The 20,057-nt window shown below is 42.6% G+C and overlaps 1 protein-coding gene across 1 annotated transcript in view; it reads left to right on the forward strand.

The window, feature by feature from the left end:
- Positions 1–20,057, forward strand: part of Rsbn1l (round spermatid basic protein 1 like) — a 46,438-nt gene that overhangs the window by 16,930 nt on the left and 9,451 nt on the right. Inside the window, exons 3-5 of the mRNA XM_057758608.1 lie at positions 4,449–5,089; positions 16,427–16,564; positions 18,481–18,623. Of these exons, the coding sequence (XP_057614591.1) occupies positions 4,449–5,089; positions 16,427–16,564; positions 18,481–18,623 (922 nt within the window). The remainder of the gene's footprint in view (positions 1–4,448; positions 5,090–16,426; positions 16,565–18,480; positions 18,624–20,057) is intronic.

Below are 20,057 nucleotides of genomic sequence, written 5' to 3' on the forward strand. Positions count from 1 at the left end.
TTTATTTATCTATTTGTATATCTATCTTTTGGTTTTTCAAGACAGGGTTTCTCTGTGTAGGCCAGGCTGGGATTGAAGGTGTGCGCTATCACCACCCTGCTGCAGAGTTTTACTTTTAAAGCAAGTTTTTTATAATTTGCCCCCTAGAGCATATGCTTCTGTTCCCTTTCCTCCTCCTGTCCTCAGCCCCCACTCTTTCCTTCACACCCCCCCACCCCACTCTCCTTGTTCTTTTAGGCAGGCTTTCCCAGGCTCTCCTGGAGATGGTTGTATAGCCCACGCTGGCCCAAGGCTTCTGAGTGAGTCACATGCACACCACCTTGCCTGCTATGTGTTGTTGATATGCTTGTTTCAATTTTTTTTTGTGGGGGTGTTTGTCTTTTGTGGGTGTCCCTTTATCTCTTGTTGAATGCGTATCTTTGTTTTCCTGTTCCTGTTTCTTTGGCTTTCAGTTTGGCACCCCACTTTGGCCCTAGGTCTTCATGTGTGGAGTCCTTCGCCCCCGTCTCTGTGTCCTTGCCTGTTCTGCGCTCTGCATCCTTTTGCTCTGAGTCATACATAATTTGAGAGTTGTCCACGTTCCTTAGACACCAGCTCTAGTTTCTAAATTTATCTCAAGGGCTTTTATTTTATCAGAGTCCAAGGGTTTTGTTAGAATTACAGGTTTAGAGTAATGTGAACTTTCGGTGTTTTTTACTGTAAGACGAGAGTGTTGATATTCAAAATGACATTTCCTAAGGTACTCTACAGTTTTCATCCAGTGAGCTGCGGGTGTGAAACAGAATGAATCAGAGATTCCGTGGTGTTCTTAGACTCTTCCCACTGCAAACTAGTTCCTTAGTTTGACTTAACAGAAAGAATATATTTTACCTCTGTTTTTGGGGGGTTTCCAAGCCTACATTCTGTGAAGAGGTGGCAAGACTCACAGGGCCCAGCATAATAGTTGTTCCTATGATATGATTTATTATTATGAAAGTATACAAAGGAAAATAAGCAGAAAGAGAGAAGTGCATGGGACGATACCTGTGAAGCACAGGTTTCTGAGAATCCTCTAAGTGGAGTTACATAGGATTATCTTATTTCACTAAGTTGTGGCAGCCTGCATAGAGCGTTTTGGACCAGAGAAGCTCATTAGTGACTCAGGGTTTTATTGGGAGTACCATCTGTCTACAGTGGACCAACATTTAGACTTCCAAAAGGGAATACAAGTACTTAGCATATAGAAAACAAGTACTCCGCTTACACAGTACTGTTTGTGCCAGTGAAAACAGCAAAGTACATTGTAGGAGCCTTCAGAATTCAGGGTTCCAACTCCAGACAGGGCCAGCCCAACAGTCTTAGGCACATCGTCTTTGCACACTGTAATGGTTAATTATAAAGTAATTTGACAGGATAATTTAGCTTCTTGATGCCCAACATAAGAATCTCCTATTGATTAAGCTTGCCTTTTCAAATTGCTGTTATAATTTTTTTTGTTCATTCTTTTTATTTCAAAGTAATATGGTTGGTTACAGGATTTTTTTAATACAAAAATGTGCTGTGTGAATTTAATTAGTTTTTAAACATTTTCATTACAGTGATGTTTATTTCAAAATAATTTTATTTGTGCTTTTTACATGTAGTTTCCATTATGGGGTTTGAGGTTGCTATTAATACCTGTGCCCAAGCTGGGCAGTGGTGGTGCAGCCTTTAATCCCCACTCCCAGGAGGCAGAGGTGGGTGGGTCTCTGAGTTCCAGGACAGCCAAGGCCATACAGAGAAACACTGTCTCAAAAAACCAAAACCAAGCAAGCAACCTATAACCTTTAAATTATATTTGTAATCTTATTGATAGGCTTTTTTTCTTATTTTATTGGATTATTCTTAAAACTTCTTTGCTCTTTCATTTGGTTACTCTACTATCTTACTCTTTAATTTTTTTGGTCATATTTTGAATAGTTAATTACTTTTTGAGACTGCATCTCATGTATTACAGGTTAGTCTAGTACTTAATATGTAGCCAAGGACGACCTTGAATTTCCAGTCTGCCTCTGAGGTCAGGGGGCTACAGTTGTCTGCTCCCGTACCTGGTTTATGTAGTGCTAGAAACTGATGCAGGCGCTTTTTACATCCTAGACAAGTACGCAGCGCCTGAGCAACACACAGTCCCTAGTTTTTGTTTTTAAATGCTCACCTGATCCGATTGTTTGTAATACATACCTAGACAGGATTTGTTTTCTCAGCCTGGCTACTACTTCAACCCTTTGATACAATTCCTTATGCTGTGGTGACCCCCAACTGAAACTATTTCACTGTTACTTCATAACTATAATTTTGCTACTGTTATGAATAGTAACTATCTGCTATCCGAATATCTGATGGGTCTTCACTCACATTTTGAGAACCACTGACTTAGATGACTTGAATTTGATCCCTAGATGTCTGGAACCTACATGGAAAGAAAGAATCGACTCTGAAGGTTTTCCTCTGACTGCAGCACTCATTCTGTGGCATGCACCTGCAGGCTTGTGTAAACACACACACACACAGAGTAAAAACAATGTTGAATAAAGAAAAGATACTAGGTGGAGTTGGTTCTTTTTGAGATTCAGGTCTTTTGGGAATTGGCCTAAGAGATTTAGTTTTGAATTAGGTAGAACATCTCAGTCATGAAAAATAAAGAAATAAGAGACACGTGAACATGGAAAATGCTGAAAGAAGCATTGTGAGGGCTGGAATGTGGCTCAGGTGATGAAGTCCTCCCACTGTGCAGAAACCCTGGATCTTGTCCTCAGCACTGTACAACCCTGGGTGTGGTGGGCATGCCTAAAACCTCAGAGCTTGGGAAAGGAGGAAGAAGGATCAAGTTCAGGGTTATCCTAAGCTGTGTGCCATGTTTGAGACTCACCCATTCCCCCAAAATAGGCAGGTTGTTATAATTTTATCTGGACTATCCTAAGAACGGTAATAAAGCTGAGTGTACGGCTCAGGTTTGTACCTCAGCACTGTAGTCTTTGTAGGCTGAGTCAGTAGGGTCCTGATCACATTCAATGTTATCTTGCCTTAAAAACCAAAACAACAGAACTCCTCGAAAGGGGGCTAGGGAGATGAGTCATGGTTAAGAGTTTTAGCTGCTCTTTCTGTAATGCGTTCTTGTGGAGGCTCACACCTATCTGTAACTCCATTTCAGGGGCTCTGACCTCTCCTGGTCTCCAAGGTCCAGATGCTTGTGGTTCAAAGACATACTCGACACAAAAGCCGAGAGGGAGCAGTAGAAACACTGTCTTCTTTTCTGAATTGTTAGCTTTGTTGTCCTTTTTATACTTATCTTAGGAAACTTTTTTTAAAAAACACACATAGAAATAATGTGCTAATTTCTATGTAAGGAAAATAGAGAAATAAATATGTGTGCATATGTAAATAATGTGTGTGCTTTTGTGTACATTTAAGTTTTCTAGTTAAATAGCCCATGGAGTTTCTGGAATTTTGACCCAGGGTCTGCTGCTTTTGCTCACAGAAACTCTTCAGTATATAAGCTTGTATTGTCTGTCTACCCTGTTTCTCTTGTGTTTCTCTCTTTACCTAGCACCTGGGCATCATTGGGACCTAGTGTATGAGGGCTCTGATTTTGTCACCTCCTGTAGAGTTCCTGCTGAGTCTTGACTTGGAACTCTACACTGTCGTGGACTACGGTAAACACAAGTGTAGCTTACTGAGGAGGGACTGGGGTGCTGTGCACTGTGCCCTGCTCTGACGCGGATGTCTCACTATGGAAAGCTTCTGACTTTGTCATCTATAAGTCTCCTTGGCTTCTTGGATATGATCCTTCCTTCCTTCCTTCCTTCCTTCCTTCCTTCCTTCCTTCCTTCCTTCCTTCCTTCCTTCCTTCCTTCCTTCCTTCCTTCCCTGCCTCCCTTCCTTCTTCTTTTTGTTTTTGATTTTTTTTTCTTTGAGATAGTATTTTTTTAGATAGCAACTCTGAGTGTCCTGGAACTAGCTTTGTAGACCAGGCTGGCCTCGAACTCACAGAGATCCGCCTGCCTCTGCCTCCTAAGTATGGAATTAAAGGTGTGCACCACCAGTGCCTTGCTGGATTTGATTTTTTAAAGCCTCAGACAAAATAAACGTTACAGTACATCCATGAGAACTGTCTGAACGGTGTTGCTGACATTTGTTTCTGAGCTCCTGCTTTGTACCTTTGAAGAGCACACTTTCTGAAATGCGCTCTTGGGGTGAGCGCCCAGCCTGCTGGGTCTGTTAGCTGTCCTGAGCCTGCCATCTCTGTGTGTGTAAAGGCAGGGAATGGATGAGACGGAAGGAAAGACAAAGTAAAATTTGACTAGAAAATGAATGTCAGTGACTTTTCACAAGTGTCAGGAGTAAATTTACTTGTAAGAAAACAGCTTCTAAAAGCATGTTTTTAAAAACTAATTAAAATACAGAGTTTCAAAAAAATTATTTTCCAACAGGTGGGAAGGAGAAACCAAAAACAAATATAGAAGACTTACAAATTAAGAAAGTAAAGAAGAAAAAGAAAAAGAAACACAAAGAGAATGAAAAGCGGAAGCGTCCAAAAATGTATAGCAAATCTATTCAGACCATCTGTGCAGGATTGCTGTCTGACGCTGAGGATCAAGAAGCCAAAGGCGTCTTAAATGATCACATAAAGGATTACATTGGAAAACATTTAAACGCCAAGAACTGTGACTCTAAGGTTTCTGGTAACAGTGAATCTCCGTTTGTCTCATTGAAGGAACCGCGCGTCCAGCATAACCTGAAGAGGTTGGACACGCTGGAGTTCAAGCGGCTGGTTCATGTCGAGCACCAGCCTAACGGAGGGGCGTCTGTGGTCCATGCCTACAGCAGTGAGCTCTGCTGCCTGTCTCCTGTGGAGATGCAGAGATTTGCAGAAGAGTTTGTGGGGTTAGCGTTCAGTGAAAACGGAAGTTCTGCAGCTTTCTATGTCATGGGTGTCGTTCACGGGGCAGCTACTTACCTACCCGACTTTTTAGAGTACTTTTCATATAATTTCCCCAATTCACCAGTGAAAATGGAGATATTGGGAAAGAAAGATATAGAGACGACGACTATGTCCAATTTTCATGCTCAGGTAAGAGGTTTTTAGTTTTTGGGTTTTTTTTTTAATAGCTTTTAATTGTATATTTTAGATAGACTTGTGTTTTTCCTCTTAATTTTACGGTAGGTTTGCGGTAAAACGGTAAGAGTATAGTGACACTGTTTGGGAGCAACTTCTTGACATGAATTTATAAGTTTAAATTTTAATTTCTGCTTTTTTATTCTACTTAAAAATCAGTTAATGAAATACTTAAGATTCTGAGTTCATTCCCTGCCCCCCATCCCCCCTTTTCTTTGGACAAGGACTTCACTTGGACCAAGTAAAATTAATTTAACCAGGTATTTTTCAGTTCGTTCAAAATGGTTTCTCCTAAACCTGTAAATCGCCTCTAGCTGTGTTCTTTGTGATTCCCTGTAAATGCTTAGCACTGGGTCCATCAAGTTAGTCAGTGCTAAATCCGTACCAGCTGGTATAAAATACATTGTAATAGGAAGTACTCTCGCCACTTAGTGTGCCAGCTGGTGAAAATACCTTGTAATACGAAGTACTCGCTACTTAGTGTGCCAGCTGGTGTAAAATATGTTGTGATAAGAAGTCCTCACTACTTAGTGTGCCAGCTGCTATAAAATACCTTGTAATAAGAAGTCCTCACTACTTAGTGTGTAATTAAGTGAGAACATTAGTGTGTATTTGCCTTGCTTACTTTCTGTTGTTGTCAAGATAGACCGTCACCAAGGCAGTATATAAAAGAAGGCATTTAATTGGAGGCTTGTTAGTCCGTGATCATCATGGTGGGGGCTGTGGGGTCAGGCAGGCAGACAGGCAGACAGGCAGGCTTGGCCCTGGAGCAGCAGCTGAGAGCTCACATATGGCCCACAAGCGGGAGACAGAGACAGGGACTGAACTTCTGAAACCGCAACGCCTCCCCCTCCCCCCCCTCCACACACACCTTCTGTAGCAAGGCCACACCTCCTAATCCTTCCCAAACAGCCCACCAACTGCAAGCAGATATCCAGATGCGAGCCTAGGGGAGCCGTTCTCATCCAGACAGCCAACGTATTTTACGCCAGTTTCCATTTCCTATTTTTTCCCACAGAACATTATTTTAGAGACTAGAGACAAAATTGAGTTTTAGCTTTATAATAAAAGTTAACTTGTGGCCTATCTAAAAGCCAAGTTAACGTGTGACCTATCATCTAAAAGCCAGTGCCTTTGTCACTGAACAGAGTGAGGGAAGTTTAGACTGTACTAGTTGTGTGTGTGTGTGTGTGTTTTAAGTTTTAAAATGTATTTTTATTTTATGTGATTTGGTGTTTTGCCTACATGTATACCGGTGTGAGGGTATCAAGCTCTGGAACAGGAGTTCCAGACAGTTGTGAGCTGCCATGTGGATGCTGGGAGTTGAACTCAGGTCTGCTGGGAGAGCAGCCAGCGCTCTTAACTCTCCAGCCCCTGACTATAGCTTCCGCCCACCTTTTTCTGGGGGTGCTCGTAACTGATGTAGTATTCTAGTTTATGGGGAAAATACAGCAAAGTCTCCCGGAGATCTTTCCCTACTGAAAGACTAGCTAGTGCACTCCTGAGAGGCTGTGGGCTGCACTAGGAACAGATCACATCACTAGTGCACTCCTGAGAGGCTGTGGGCTGCACTAGGAACAGATCACATCACTAGTGCACTCCTGAGAGGCTGTGGGCTGCACTAGGAACAGATCACATCACTAGTGCACTCCTGAGAGGCTGTGGGCTGCACTAGGAACAGATCACATCACTAGTGCACTCCTGAGAGGCTGTGAGCTGCACTAGGAACAGATCACATCACTAGTGATGCTGAGAGGCTGTGGGCTGCACTAGGAACAGATCACATCACTAGTGATGCTGAGAGGCTGTGGGCTGCACTAGGAACAGATCACATCACTAGTGCACTCCTGAGAGGCTGTGGGCTGCACTAGGAACAGATCACATCACTAGTGATGCTGAGAGGCTGTGAGCTGCACTAGGAACAGATCACATCACTAGTGATGCTGAGAGGCTGTGGGCTGCACTAGGAACAGATCACATCACTAGTGATGCTGAGAGGCTGTGGGCTGCACTAGGAACAGATCACATCACTAGTGATGCTGAGAGGCTGTGGGCTGCACGAGGAACAGATCACATCACTAGTGATGCTGAGAGGCTCTCCCTTTGCTCTAGTGTATCCCCTCAGTGACGTTCCCCATAGCATGTTCTGTCCTGCAGCACACAGAGCCTGGAAAATAGCATTTAAATTAAAGTGTATGTCTGAGGATTATTCCCTCAAGCAGCATAGTTGAGAACTGAAATTTAAATATTTTTATAATAGAAAGGAAGCAATAGAGCATTCATTACTTGCCCATTAGGGTTTTTAAAAATTCATTTTACATACCAACCACAGTCCCATCCCATCCTCCGCCCACCAAGCCAACTCGTTTAGTAGAATTCCAAATGAGTACTCCAACCCTGAGGGACTTTGAACAATAGGTAAAATATTGAGAAATGAAACAATGCAGAAGAAGAAAGCCCCACAGTCCTAGATCATTCTTTGTTTCTTTTTTTCTTTTCTTTTTTCTTTTTGGCCACTTAATGCGTGAAGTGATTTGCTGTCACTTACTGTGCTAAATGACAAGTATGTTTCTCAGAGTTCCAGTTGTTTGCACAATATCACACATTCTTGCTGTCATAAAGTGTGTTTTAGTAATGCTTCAAATGCGATAAACACATTCATGTATTAGTGGTGATGTTTTTAAGTTAACTTTAAAAATAAATTTAGGAATTGTAGTAAATGATAGGACTTTCCATTTCACGGTGGCTGGCAGGATGGCCCAGTTAGTAAAGGCACTTACTCTCACTGCCAAATCTGACTGCTTGAACTTGCTTCCTGGGACACATGGGGTTTCTTCCAGAGGTTTCTCTCTGACCTCCACATGTGCATCACATGTGAAAAACAAACAGTTTTCTTTTCTTTTTTTTTTTTTTTTTTTTTTTTTTTTTGGTTTTTCGAGACAGGGTTTCTCTGTGGTTTTGGAGCCTGTCCTGGAACTAGCTCTTGTAGACCAGGCTGGTCTCGAACTCACAGAGATCCGCCTGCCTCTGCCTCCCAAGTGCTGGGAACAAACAGTTTTCATTTATGTACTATTTACAAAATGAAAGCTGCTCTAGCTACTAAATAAAAGGAGCGCTGGACTTGCTGACGGCTCCAGTGTGTGGCTCTCCGGTCCTTAAGGAGCTACACTTGGTTATCACTGTCTCCTAGAGGCAAATGCTGCTTCTCTGCTAGCTGTGGCTCCGGCCCCCAGGTCTTTGTGATCTGCTACTATGTTGACTCAAGCTTGTCATCTACAAGGGCTACTTTTGATTTTTAGGAAACGGCGAAATTCACATGCCTTTGTAAAATTCTCTTAATTGTTTAGTGTGGAGCAAAAGTGTATAATGAGCTCGTTTGTATTTTCCTCACGTTGGATTCTTTCTTTTTGTTAAACAAATTATTTACTTACTTTTTGTGGGGTTTTGTTGTTTGTTTGTTTGTTTTTGAGACAGGGTTTCTTTGTTGTCTCTCTTCTAGAACTTGCTCTATAGCCCAGAGCCTCGAGCTCACAGAGATCCGCCTGCCGCGGCCTCCCAAGCGCTGGGGTTAAAGGTGTGCGCCACCATGCCTGGCTGGATTCTTTTTTTTTATTTACTTTATTTCATTTTCTTTTATTGAGAGCTTAGGAAAACTCAAAACAGAAATATCAAATCAGAGTGTTTTTGAACTTGTCCTTAAGCCCTGGGCCAGTGAGACTATCTGAAGGTGCCTGCGCACACTTAGCACTTAGGTCCATCTTGTCCGCGGTGCGGGCTGCTGTGTTGTCTTTATTTGCTCCTTCTTGAACCAGGAGCTGCTGAGGCTGGAGTTGTTCCTGCCCCTCCTGCCCCTACCTCCTAATTGCTGACGTTGCGGGTTTAGTCTCTTAACCTGTCTCTTCCAGGAATCGGTCCCTCTTCCCATAAATCTTATGAATGGTAGTGTGTACACAGAAAAATGTGTCATTAGAGGTGAATACTCTGGAAGTGAACAGACCTGTTGAGTTCAGAACTGAGAGGAGCTGAAGGTCTCTCTAAACCATTCTTCATGACTGCCCTGCTGGTCTCCTCGAACTATATACAGTGTCAGAGACTGTTAGCGTAGTGTGTGTGTGTGTGTGTGTGTGTGCGCGCGCGTGCGCACGCACGCGTGTGTACTGTGTGTGGAACAGCCCGAGGAAGTCAGATGAGGGTGTCGAGTCCCTAGAGCTGCAGCTGCACAGTCTCGAGCTGCCATGTGGATGCTGGGAGTTGAACCCAGTGCTCTGAAGAGCAGCAAATGCCCTTAACCGTCATGCATTCTCCAGCCCAACCCAGTACATGAACACCCAGGACATACTACCCTGAATTCAAACAACATGTTTTACATATTTTGAGCTCATGTTTAATGGTACATGCTTTGTCTTCCTTTCGGTATTATGTTTGTGACATCCATCTTGTAGGTAGCCATGTTCCTTTTTCTTATTGTTGGGTAGTATTCCATTGTAAATATGTATTGTAATTGTCCTAATTACAGTAAGTGGACATTTTAGTTGTTTTTACTTTGGTATAGTTATAATAGGAGCTCTGAGTATTTTGTTCATAAACTCGATGGGCATATGTATTAAAGTATTCCTCTCATTTGAGTATCAGGATCAAAAGCTGCACAGATGTGGTTTTGATAGATGAATTCTGTTTTTTCGAAACTCTTCTACCAGTTTGTATTCACATCAACAGAGGGCCATACTTTTGGCCACACTTAGTATCTTTTATTAACCATTGTTGGGATTCAGCAGTATTGTCTCCCTGTAGTTTAGTTTTCGTTTTTCTGATGACTAAGCGTGCCAAGCACCTGTTAAATACGATTATGATTATTTCAGTGCTGTTCTGCTCTTTCGCACAGATTTTCTTAATTTCCTCCTATCTAGTAACTTTAAAAATTGTAATGTAGATCAGATCTTTTTTGTTTTGTTTGTCGAGACAGGGTTTCTCTGTGTAATAGTCCTAACTGTCCTGGAACTAGCTCTGTAAACTCACAAAGATCCGCCTTCCTCTGCTTCCCCAGTGCTGGGATTAAAGGTGTGCACCACCACTGCCTGGCTAGATGAGATCTTTGCTCAGCCAAATAACCCTTCTCACTCAGTGTCTTGATTTATCATTCTTAGTGTTTTTTGATGACTAGAAGTTAAGTTTAATCTAGTGTATAATTCTTTCTCAGTAATGGTTAGTGTATTTTGTGTTCTATTTTATTTTATTTTATTTTTGGATTTTCGAGACAGGGTTTCTCCGTAGCTTTTTGGTTCCTGTACTGGAACTAGCTGTTGTAGACCAGACTGGCCTCGAACTCACAGAGATCCACCTGCCTCTGCCTCCCAAGTGCTGGGATTAAAGGCGTGCGCCACCACCGCCCAGCTTTTGTGTCCTATTTTAAAAAATCTTTGTCTACTCCAGAGATAATGACAGTCTTTGGTGTTTTCTTTTGGAAACTTTTATTGTTATTCTTTCACATTTAAGTCTGCAGCTCATCTCTGATTATACAGCAGCAGATCAAATCAGGGTTCCTCCAGGTGTGGTGGGTGTGCCTGTGATGTAACCTCAGGAGGGGAGGCAGGAGATCCTGGGCAGCAGGATTAGCATGGGCTAGATAATGAAACCCTGTCTTTAAAAAGTCAAAACTCAAACGGGGTTGATAGTTTTTAATAGAGTAGGTGTGCAGACACAGCACACACATACACACGATATAAAGATGCCCATGTCCCTGATATTTTTCAGTGGAGTAAGCGTGCAGACACAGCACACACACACACACACACACACACACACACACACGATACAGAGATGCCCGTGTCCCTGATAGTTTTCAGTGGAGTAGGTGTGCACACACAGCACACACACACACACAAACACACACGATATAAAGATGCCCACGTCCCTTATAGTTTTCAGTGGAGTAGGCGTGCAGACACACACGCACGTGCACACACGCACGCGCGCACACACACAATATAAAGATGCCCACGTCCCTTATAGTTTTCAGTGGAGTAGGTGTGCAGACACACACACACACACACACACACACAAGATATAAAGATGCCCACGTCCCTGATAGTTTTCAGTGGAGTAGGCATGCAGACACAGACACGCACACACTCAATACAGAGATGCCCGTGTCCCTGATAGTTTTCAGTGGAGTAGGCGTGCAGGCACAGCACACACACACACACACGATGCAAAGATGCTCACGTCCCGGTGCACTGCAGTCTCTGTGTGGCAAGTCAGCAGATCCTGCCCAGGGCTCTCTGGGCTTTGCTCCTCTATCCCTTTTTATGACTGCTCAGCAGGGAACCCAGTGGAGCCACCTCACTTCGTGTAGAATGGCTCAGGGCCCGAGAGATGGCTTGGTGGGTAAAGACCTGACCATGAAGCCTGACAGCATGGGTTTGATCCCTGGTTGCTGCCCAAGTGGAGGAGAGAAGCAGTTCCAAGTTTGCTGTGGGGGACCTTCAGATTAATGTAATTTAAAAGATTTTTTAAAACTTAAAAAAATAGTGTTTTTTATTACATTATCTGCATAAATATATATATACTATATACTATATTATAGATATTGTAAAAAGACAAGGCAGCACGTACTAGTGAAGGCAGAGTAAGGAATCCTACTCTACTATTGGTGACAATGTTATTATTGGAGCCAGTACCGAATGTGGTGTGGAAATTCCGTAAGTTCACTGGTATATGCTGAAGGAAATGGAATTAGTATGTCAAGGAGACATCTCTCCTGAGGTCTGTACTACAGCATTACAAGTGGAAACAGCCTTACCCAGCGAAAGGATAAGAAAATCTATGTATGTAAGTTATGTGCATATGGACTCCTATTCTAAATCTGCCGTTTACTGAAGTCTTACATTAAGACCAATCCCACAAGGTCTTAGGCATGGAACCTGAGAAAGGGGATCTGCCAGAAGCTGAGCCTCGGGTGTATGGTAGTCACCAGGGCTGCAGATACTGCAGAAAGGAAGGTGAGTGAGGGCTGGTGAGCGAGGAGACTAATGTTACCAGTCTGCTGCAGCTAAGACGTTCTCATGTGCTATTAACAGTAAGGTATCTGCAGATCCCCCTCTTTTATGGGGTGGGAACCAAGGCTGTAACTGGGAAAGTCTATTTTTCTGCCTTATTAATTTAATGATGAATATTAATAACATTTTATTGAAGTTACAGGTATTTTTAAAATAAAACGAATAAGGGGCTGAGGAGTTGTGTCCTTCCATAAAGCGCTAATGTCCAAGCATGAAGACCTGAGTTCTGTCTCTGGCATCCTAAGAAAAGCCCATGGCAGCTGAGCCCTCCTGTGATTCCGGAGCTGGGGAGGCAGAGACAGGAGGGGCCCTGAGGTCTGGTTGCAAGCCAGTCTGGCCAAATTTTCAAATTCTAGGCCCTGTGAGAGACCCATGTGTCAGAAATTAAGGTGGAGAAGATTGAGGTAGTCAACTAGTCAACGATTCCTTGTCTGACCGTGCCCTTAAATCTCAACCATCAGTATTGTATTTGAAAGTGCGTGTTAGAAGGGGCACCCTCCGGTGGTGGCGCACGCCTTTGATCCCAGCGCTCGGGAGGCAGAGGCAGGCAGATCTCTGTGAGTTCGAGGCCAGCCTGGACTGCAGGAGCTAGTTCCAGGACAGGAACCAAAAAAAGCTACGGAGAAACTCTGTCTCAAAAAAAAAAAAAAAATAAAAAAAAAGAAGGGGCGCCCTCTTGTGGCACCTTCCTTTCCATATCAGATAGTGTGAGACTGCATCCCTAAGAGTGTGGATCAGGGTCAGGAAGTAGCCTTGCCACCAAGCCTAACCCGGCACCTACATGGTGGAAGGAGAGAATCTGCTCTCCCGTGGACTGTCCCGTGACCTCCACACTGCATACTGTTTGTGCCTTGACCATCCACACACAGACCAACATATCCCAAATCCCCGTCTCCCTTCCCCGTGAACATACTACATAGGCAAATAATAAACAACAAATAGCTGTTAAACAGTAATGTGGCAGACAGCGCTACTCCCTAAAGACGAGACAGAGAGGCGACTGCTTTACTCCTTCGTCTCTAAGCGCCCGCATTTAACCTGCTTTTCTCTTTACTCCAGATTGACACGGATACAAGTTGATGTGTGTGTTTTAGGTGTTTTATGGATTGCTGTTCAGAAGAACTGCTGATATCTGGGGATATTGACGGGAATACTAAAACAGGTTCTGAGATGAAAATAGTTCATGCTGTAGGAGCTGAATATGAGCAGACCACCCAAGGGAAGTTCTTTACTTCCAGCCATTCTCACCTGCTAGTGTTTAATGGAGGCCTGGGTCTCAGTAGTTTACCCTGAGGCAATACCTGTTTGCAGGAAGGACCACAAACTGAGATTACCCAAGCACCACCCAAGAACAGACCTTCCAAAGGAAATGTCTAATGTTCCAGCCGCTTTAGCTAAGATCACCTGCCAGCACACACTCACCAGGACACCCCTGGACAAATGTCAGCCAGTCGGGAATCCTGAACCTCAGCAACCCCTGGCCCCCACCTTTACTACTATAAAAACCCAACTCTAACTGAGCTCCAGGCTCTCTGTTTATTGCAGTACGCTGGACGTGCAGAGAGACCGAGTGTGCAAACTTGGATAGAATAAAGGCTCTTTTGCTTTTACTTTTATGTACGGGACTCGGTCTCTTTGTTGGTATTTGGGGGACTTCGTGGATCAGGGAATAACACATGCATTCTAGATCAAACAAATTTGGTTTATTTGCTGAGTCTTTTCAGAAATTTAGCATACATATGGGCATTTATTGAACATGGATTTTCCAAACTTACTTGATTATATTATTTTTTAAAGCTTAGTCATGGTTGAATATCTCCACCTCCCCTCAGCTGGCCTCAAATTTGCAATACCCTGTGTCTCCTCCCCAGTAGGTGTGTGCTGGTGTACCTGGCTCAGCCTTCGCTGTCCTGGAATTGCTATGTAGATCAGGATGGATTCACACAGTAGAGATCTGCTTGCTTCTGACTCCTGAGCGCTGGGGTTAAAGATGTGCACCACACGCCTTCTCCCTCTTTCTTGTGGAGTAGAAATAGTTATCTGAATTAAAGAAAAACAGTTATGTGATAGTGGGGCAGAAGCCAGCTTTTACTTATTAGAGAAATAAATTATTTCAAACAGTGTGCCTTCATTTACATACTAGCTAAATAGACGTATAATTTCAGACTTATTTCCCCTCCCCTAGGTCACCCTTAAATTCACTTTACACAGTGTTCTTTCATGTCTTTTGTATGCAGTCATGGCATATAGTAGAAAAAGTTATTTTTTTCTCTCTTTTTCTTGCTATGAAAGAGTATTAAATATCATGTCTTTGAGAGAGCTCATATTGAAGTGTGCTTACTACTTGAGAAGAATTCACTCATTGAAAATTCTTTTATGTTATTTAATGAAATTAATTATTTAATTGAAACTCATATACATTATTTAATGGGTTATTACTTGATGTAGTAAAGTGGACATGTGTTCATCTCTTTTTTCATAACTTAAATAATGTTTTGTTTTTCGAGACAGGGTTTCTCTGTAGCTTTGGAACCTGTCCTAGAACTAGCTCTTGTAGACCTGGCTGGCCTCAAAGTCACAGAGATCCGCCTGTTTCTGCCTCCTAGGTGCTGGGGTTAAAGGCGTGTATCTCCACTACCCAGCCCCTGTTTGGGTAGTTTTAAAAATTATTTATTTTATTGGTATTTTGCTTGAATGTATGTCTGTGTGAGAGTGTTGGGTCCCCTGGAACTGGAGTTTCCGTCAGTTGTGAGCTGCCATGTGGTGCTAGGAATTGAACCTGGGTCCTCTCTTAACCTGTGAACCTCTCCAGCGCCCCCCCCCCCCCTTTTCCTTTCGAGACAAAGTTTCTCTGTGGAGCCTTGGTTGTCTTAGAACTTATTTTGTATGTCAGGCTGGCCTCGAACTCAGAGATGTACCTGCCTCTGCCTTCCTAGCTGGGATTAAAGGGGTGTGTGTCTCCACTGTCCAGCCTCTGGTTTGGTATTTTGTCTTGTTTGTACATGGGTACTAAGGATTTATTGGTGGTTAGAATTGTTTAGTAACATAGGTGATACTCAGGTATCTGACTTAAATAAATGTATGCACAGCAAACTTATCTGCCTGTATGATAAAGTTAATGTTCATTATGATAAGAATTTAAAGAATCGGTGCTTGCTGATTATGATAAGAATGAAATTCTGGCGTCTTAGAGTTGTCCTAGGGTAATACAATATTTACTGTCATGTTTCCTAAAGTGTGTGGGCCGGAACTGGCACTTTGCATGTGTTCATCTATGTATGCCACTGCAGTTGTATAGGTTTTATAATGTCACAAAAGCATGGCCATTTAGGTTTGCCTGCATTACAGGACTGTGGTTTAAACTAGGTCAGTCCTGAGCAGACTAATCAGTGATCTTCAACATATTGTGGCCACAAAGTCTTACTTTTGAAAAAAGCGATAATTGGAATTTTGACTAAAGTTTGTTTAGGAAAAGAAGCTTGAAATGATACCTCCCATTTCTGTTCTCTGTACAACGCACCATCGTCTGTGAGGAGCGAATGAGCAATCCAGGTGTCTGCAAACCCACAAACAGAGGCCGCTCGGTCACACAGGTGCTTTTTGTAGTGAGCACTGTCTTTTCTTCTCTAATCTGGGTCACAATGAGAGCAGAAGGACTTTATGTGGGATCTGAAGTTAGCAGGTTGATAGCAGAGGTGATTTTGTGGCCTAGGATTTCCAACTCAGAATTTCAACCATTTCATCAGAGTTGAGGATAGCAATGTGAACTGGCTGCTAGTGAAAATCTTATCCAGAATGAAAGATGATCCTTAGTGGCTTTTGACATTTAAACCACTAGGAATGTGGGTAATTTGACAGTTGTAGTGAAAGATAAGAGCTGTCTATTTAGAAAAATGGTGTGTCGTTTTGAATATTTTTAGTAGCACTGTGTATCAAACAACTATTAGAAGATGGTGCAGTTGGTTGTCCATACAGTGTTGTTCATTTGAACTCTTCTGGTGAGTAGTTTGCAGACAAAGAAACAGAAATTAGCTGGCTTATTAATATTTTTTATAAAATGCCTCACTATTATCCCAGGCTTCTTTTTTTTTTTTTTCTGCCTTGTATTTTCTTTATTTCTGGCTATGTTCTAGTAGTCTGAAATGATGTAATTCATTGTTATGTGACAATAACAAACACTTCATATATATATATATGTGTCTGACTTATTTGACTTAATTAAATTCATGTCTCTCAGGTAAAAAGAACATATTCTCACGGCACTTACAGAGCTGGCCCCATGCGACAGATCAGCTTGGTGGGCGCCGTAGATGAAGAAGTGGGGGATTTCTTTCCTGAGTTCCTTGACATGCTGGAGGAGTCGCCGTTCTTAAGAGTAAGGGGGAGTCTTAGCATTCTAAGTTGTGGGTGTTACTTTCAAGTCATAGTTGATACAGATGAATGGTTGTTTACAATTTTTTTTTTAAATTTCTATTTAAATTCAAAAAAGGAAATTTATGTATACATGCAGTTTCAGCTTTTTTTTGGTGTGTGTATTTGCTTGTTTTTCGAGACAGGGTTTCTCTGTGAAACAGTCCTGACTGTCCTGGAACTCACTTTGTAGACCAGGCTGGTCTCAGACTCAGAGATCCTCTTGCCTCTGCCTCCCAAGTGCTGGGATTAAAGGCGTGTGCCACCGCCTCCCGAATATCTCAGTCTTCATTGTAATGGCAAAGTTAAAGGGTGAATCAGCAAATAACATTGCTTGTTACTGCGTCTGTACAAGAGGCTTCAGATGAGGATGCCTAGTAAGCTTTGTGAGAACCAGGGTGTGGTGGGAACATGGTGTGAACTGGCCTGGGGAGCTGTACAGTTGGTGGTGGGAACCTGGTGTGAACTGGCCTGGGGAGCGGTACAGTTGGTGGTGGGAACATGGTGGGAACTGGCCTGGGGAGCTGTACAGTTGCATCAAACATTCAGCTCATGCTCCATTTTAGTTTCTAAAATTTTTCTAATCATCTTCCATTTTATATTTTTTTAAAAAATGTATTTATTATTATGAGTACACATGGGTTTGGGGCACATACGGGCCATGAGGTACATGTGCCTGTCAGAAGACAACCTTGTGCACCCTACCCCCATCTTTTCCATGTTAAATTTCATATTTTTCACATTTGCATGCGTTGTGAGGCTCGGACTCAGGCTGTCAGTTTTGTGCCCAGCTCTCCTGCTGCATGGCTTTGTGGCCAGCCCCCCCCCTCCTGTTTTGGAGCAGCTGCTGCATTCTTACTGCATCTGAACTGCGTAGTTAATTCCTTAATAAGCAATAATTCAAGGATGAGTATGACCCTCCCGACAGGTAGGGCTGTGTTCACAGCAGAATGTGGGGCTGCTGTCCAGCCGACCACCTGAGCCACTGTATGACTGACTGTGTCCTGCCTCGGGTGTTACATAGCCTGTGGTCTACTTTGACTTTATTTTTCTTTCTTTCCCCCTTTATAGCTTTTACACTTTTTGTTTCTTTTTCCTTTTCCAGTTAGTCATATCAGATACTTTGAGCATAATCATTCTGCTTGTTTGTAGACAGTTTAGCCCTTCTTTCAAAGGGGTCTGTGGGGTGATGAAGACATCCCATCCCTACATCTAGTGCTCTCGTCCTCGTCTTCCCTCCTCCCTCACTTCTTTAGAAATTTAGTTTCTGCTTTAAGACCAGCAGTCTTGTCGGGCGGTGGTGGCGCACGCCTTTAATCCCAGCACTTGGGAGGCAGAGGCAGGCGGATCTCTGTGAGTTCGAGACCAGCGTGGTCTACAAGAGTTAGTTCCAGGACAGGCTCCAAAGCTACAGAGAAACCCTGTCTTGAAAAACCAAAAAAAAAAAGAAAAAAAGAAAAAGAAAAAGAGCAGCCTTGTCAAGAAACTACTAAACAAAATTTTGATTGGTTTGTGTGGCTTTTTTTTTTTTTGATATTAGTATTTGATTATCACCAACTAAGGGTACATTTGACTTTTTGGTGGGGGTGGGTTTAAGTTGGATATGAATGTGTGTTTAAGAGGGGAAATTTTTTCCTCCAATCTAATTTTAGCCTTTGTTAATACATGGTAAAGATTCTTATAAGGAGAATTAGAATTTTTGTTTTAATTCTCAGTCTGTTTCATTTGTTGACTCTGAGGTAATTTTTTTGAGATTAATGTAATTACATTATTTACCGCTCTCTGTCTTACCCCACCCACATACCCCTCCTTGTAATAGTTTAGTACATATTTGAAGATATATTTTGAGAATAACTAATTTGTGCTATAATTTGTTTCTAGTGTACGTTGCCATGGGGAACACTCTCTAGTCTAAAGCTAGAGAGTCGGAAAGATAGCGATGACGGCCCCATCATGTGGGTGCGTCCGGGAGAGCAGATGATCCCGGTGGCGGACATGCCAAAGTCGCCCTTCAAGAGGAAAAGGTAGATCGGCAGTGTGTTAACATACTTGATTATAAAACATCCAAAATAAATGAAACATGAGAATCATTACAGCGAGGAGTATGTAGTTGGTTGTTTTTACTCTTTGGACTCTTTACACTTTACTTTTGGGGGCCTGCCACCCAGCTCCCAAATAAACCACACGGAGGCTTATTCCTTCTTATAAATACCTAGCCTTAGCTTGGCTTGTTTCTTGCCAACTTTTCTTAAATTATCTCATCTACCCATTGCCTCTGGGTTTTTCCCTTTTCTGTTTCTGTGTATCTTTCTTTCCTTCTTATTCCGTGTCTGGCTGTGTGGCCCCTGCATCTCTCCTCCCCCTCTCCTATGTATTCTGTCTGCCTGTCAACCTCACCTGTTCTTCCTCCTGCCTTGCTGGTGACTCTTCAGCCCTTTATTAGACCAATCAGGTGTTTTAGACAGGCAGAGTAACAGCTGTGCAGAGTTAAGCAAATGCAGTGTAAACAAAATCTGTGCATCTTTGAATAAACAAATGTAACACATCATAAACTAATATTCTACAACAGGAGTGGAGACGATCTCACTCATGTAGAGACAAACTGGTTAGAATAAATTTAACAAGTATTCAAAACTTGTATTGAGAACTAACCCACCTCATTGGGAAGACATAAAATAATACAAAGAGAAAATGAAAGTTCATTGTCTTCCAGGTTTTAGAAGAACCTCAGTTGGCTTTTCATTTCACTTGGATGTTTGCTCCTATACTGGAGAGAATGAATTTACTTTATGCATGTGTGGTGTCATCAAAGAGGTACTAAAAATTTAGGCCAGGAGGTGGTGGTGCACACCTTTAATCCCAGCACTCAGGAGGCAGAGGCAGGTGGGAGGGAGGGAGGGAGGGAGGGAGGGAGGGAGGGAGGGAGAGAGAGAGACAGAGAGAGAGAGAGAGAGAGAGAGAGAGAGAGAGAATTATTAAAAATTTATTTTATAAACTATGCATGGAGCAAAAGTTGGAAAAATATGCACTAAGTTAACTTTGTGGTCATAGAATTGGGGGTGCAAGGGGGCAGTGTGGCGCTTTTTTTTTCTGTAGATACCTAAAATGAGTTTAACAGTTACATGAATTATTACAAACAACAAAACAGGGTTGGGAGATAAGACTCTTGTAGGAGACCCAGGTTCCATTCTCAGAACTCACATGGTGGCTCACAGCCATCTAGTGCCAGGGATCCCATGCCCTTTCTGACCTGTGAAGGCACCAGATACACACATGGTGCACTGCATACATGCAGGCCAACGATTCATGTGCATAAAATAAATAAATCTAAAACAAAACAGGGTGAGACGTCATGGAGTAAATGATAGGTTTCCTGACCGCAGGTAGGGACTGTTGGGCTTGCTGTATGGTTTCTGCTCCTTTATAAATAATGGAATCCAAGAGTTAAGTTCTAAGTT

This window comes from Chionomys nivalis, chromosome 26 (assembly GCF_950005125.1).
Source record: "Chionomys nivalis chromosome 26, mChiNiv1.1, whole genome shotgun sequence".
Classification (NCBI taxonomy): domain Eukaryota; kingdom Metazoa; phylum Chordata; class Mammalia; order Rodentia; family Cricetidae; genus Chionomys; species Chionomys nivalis.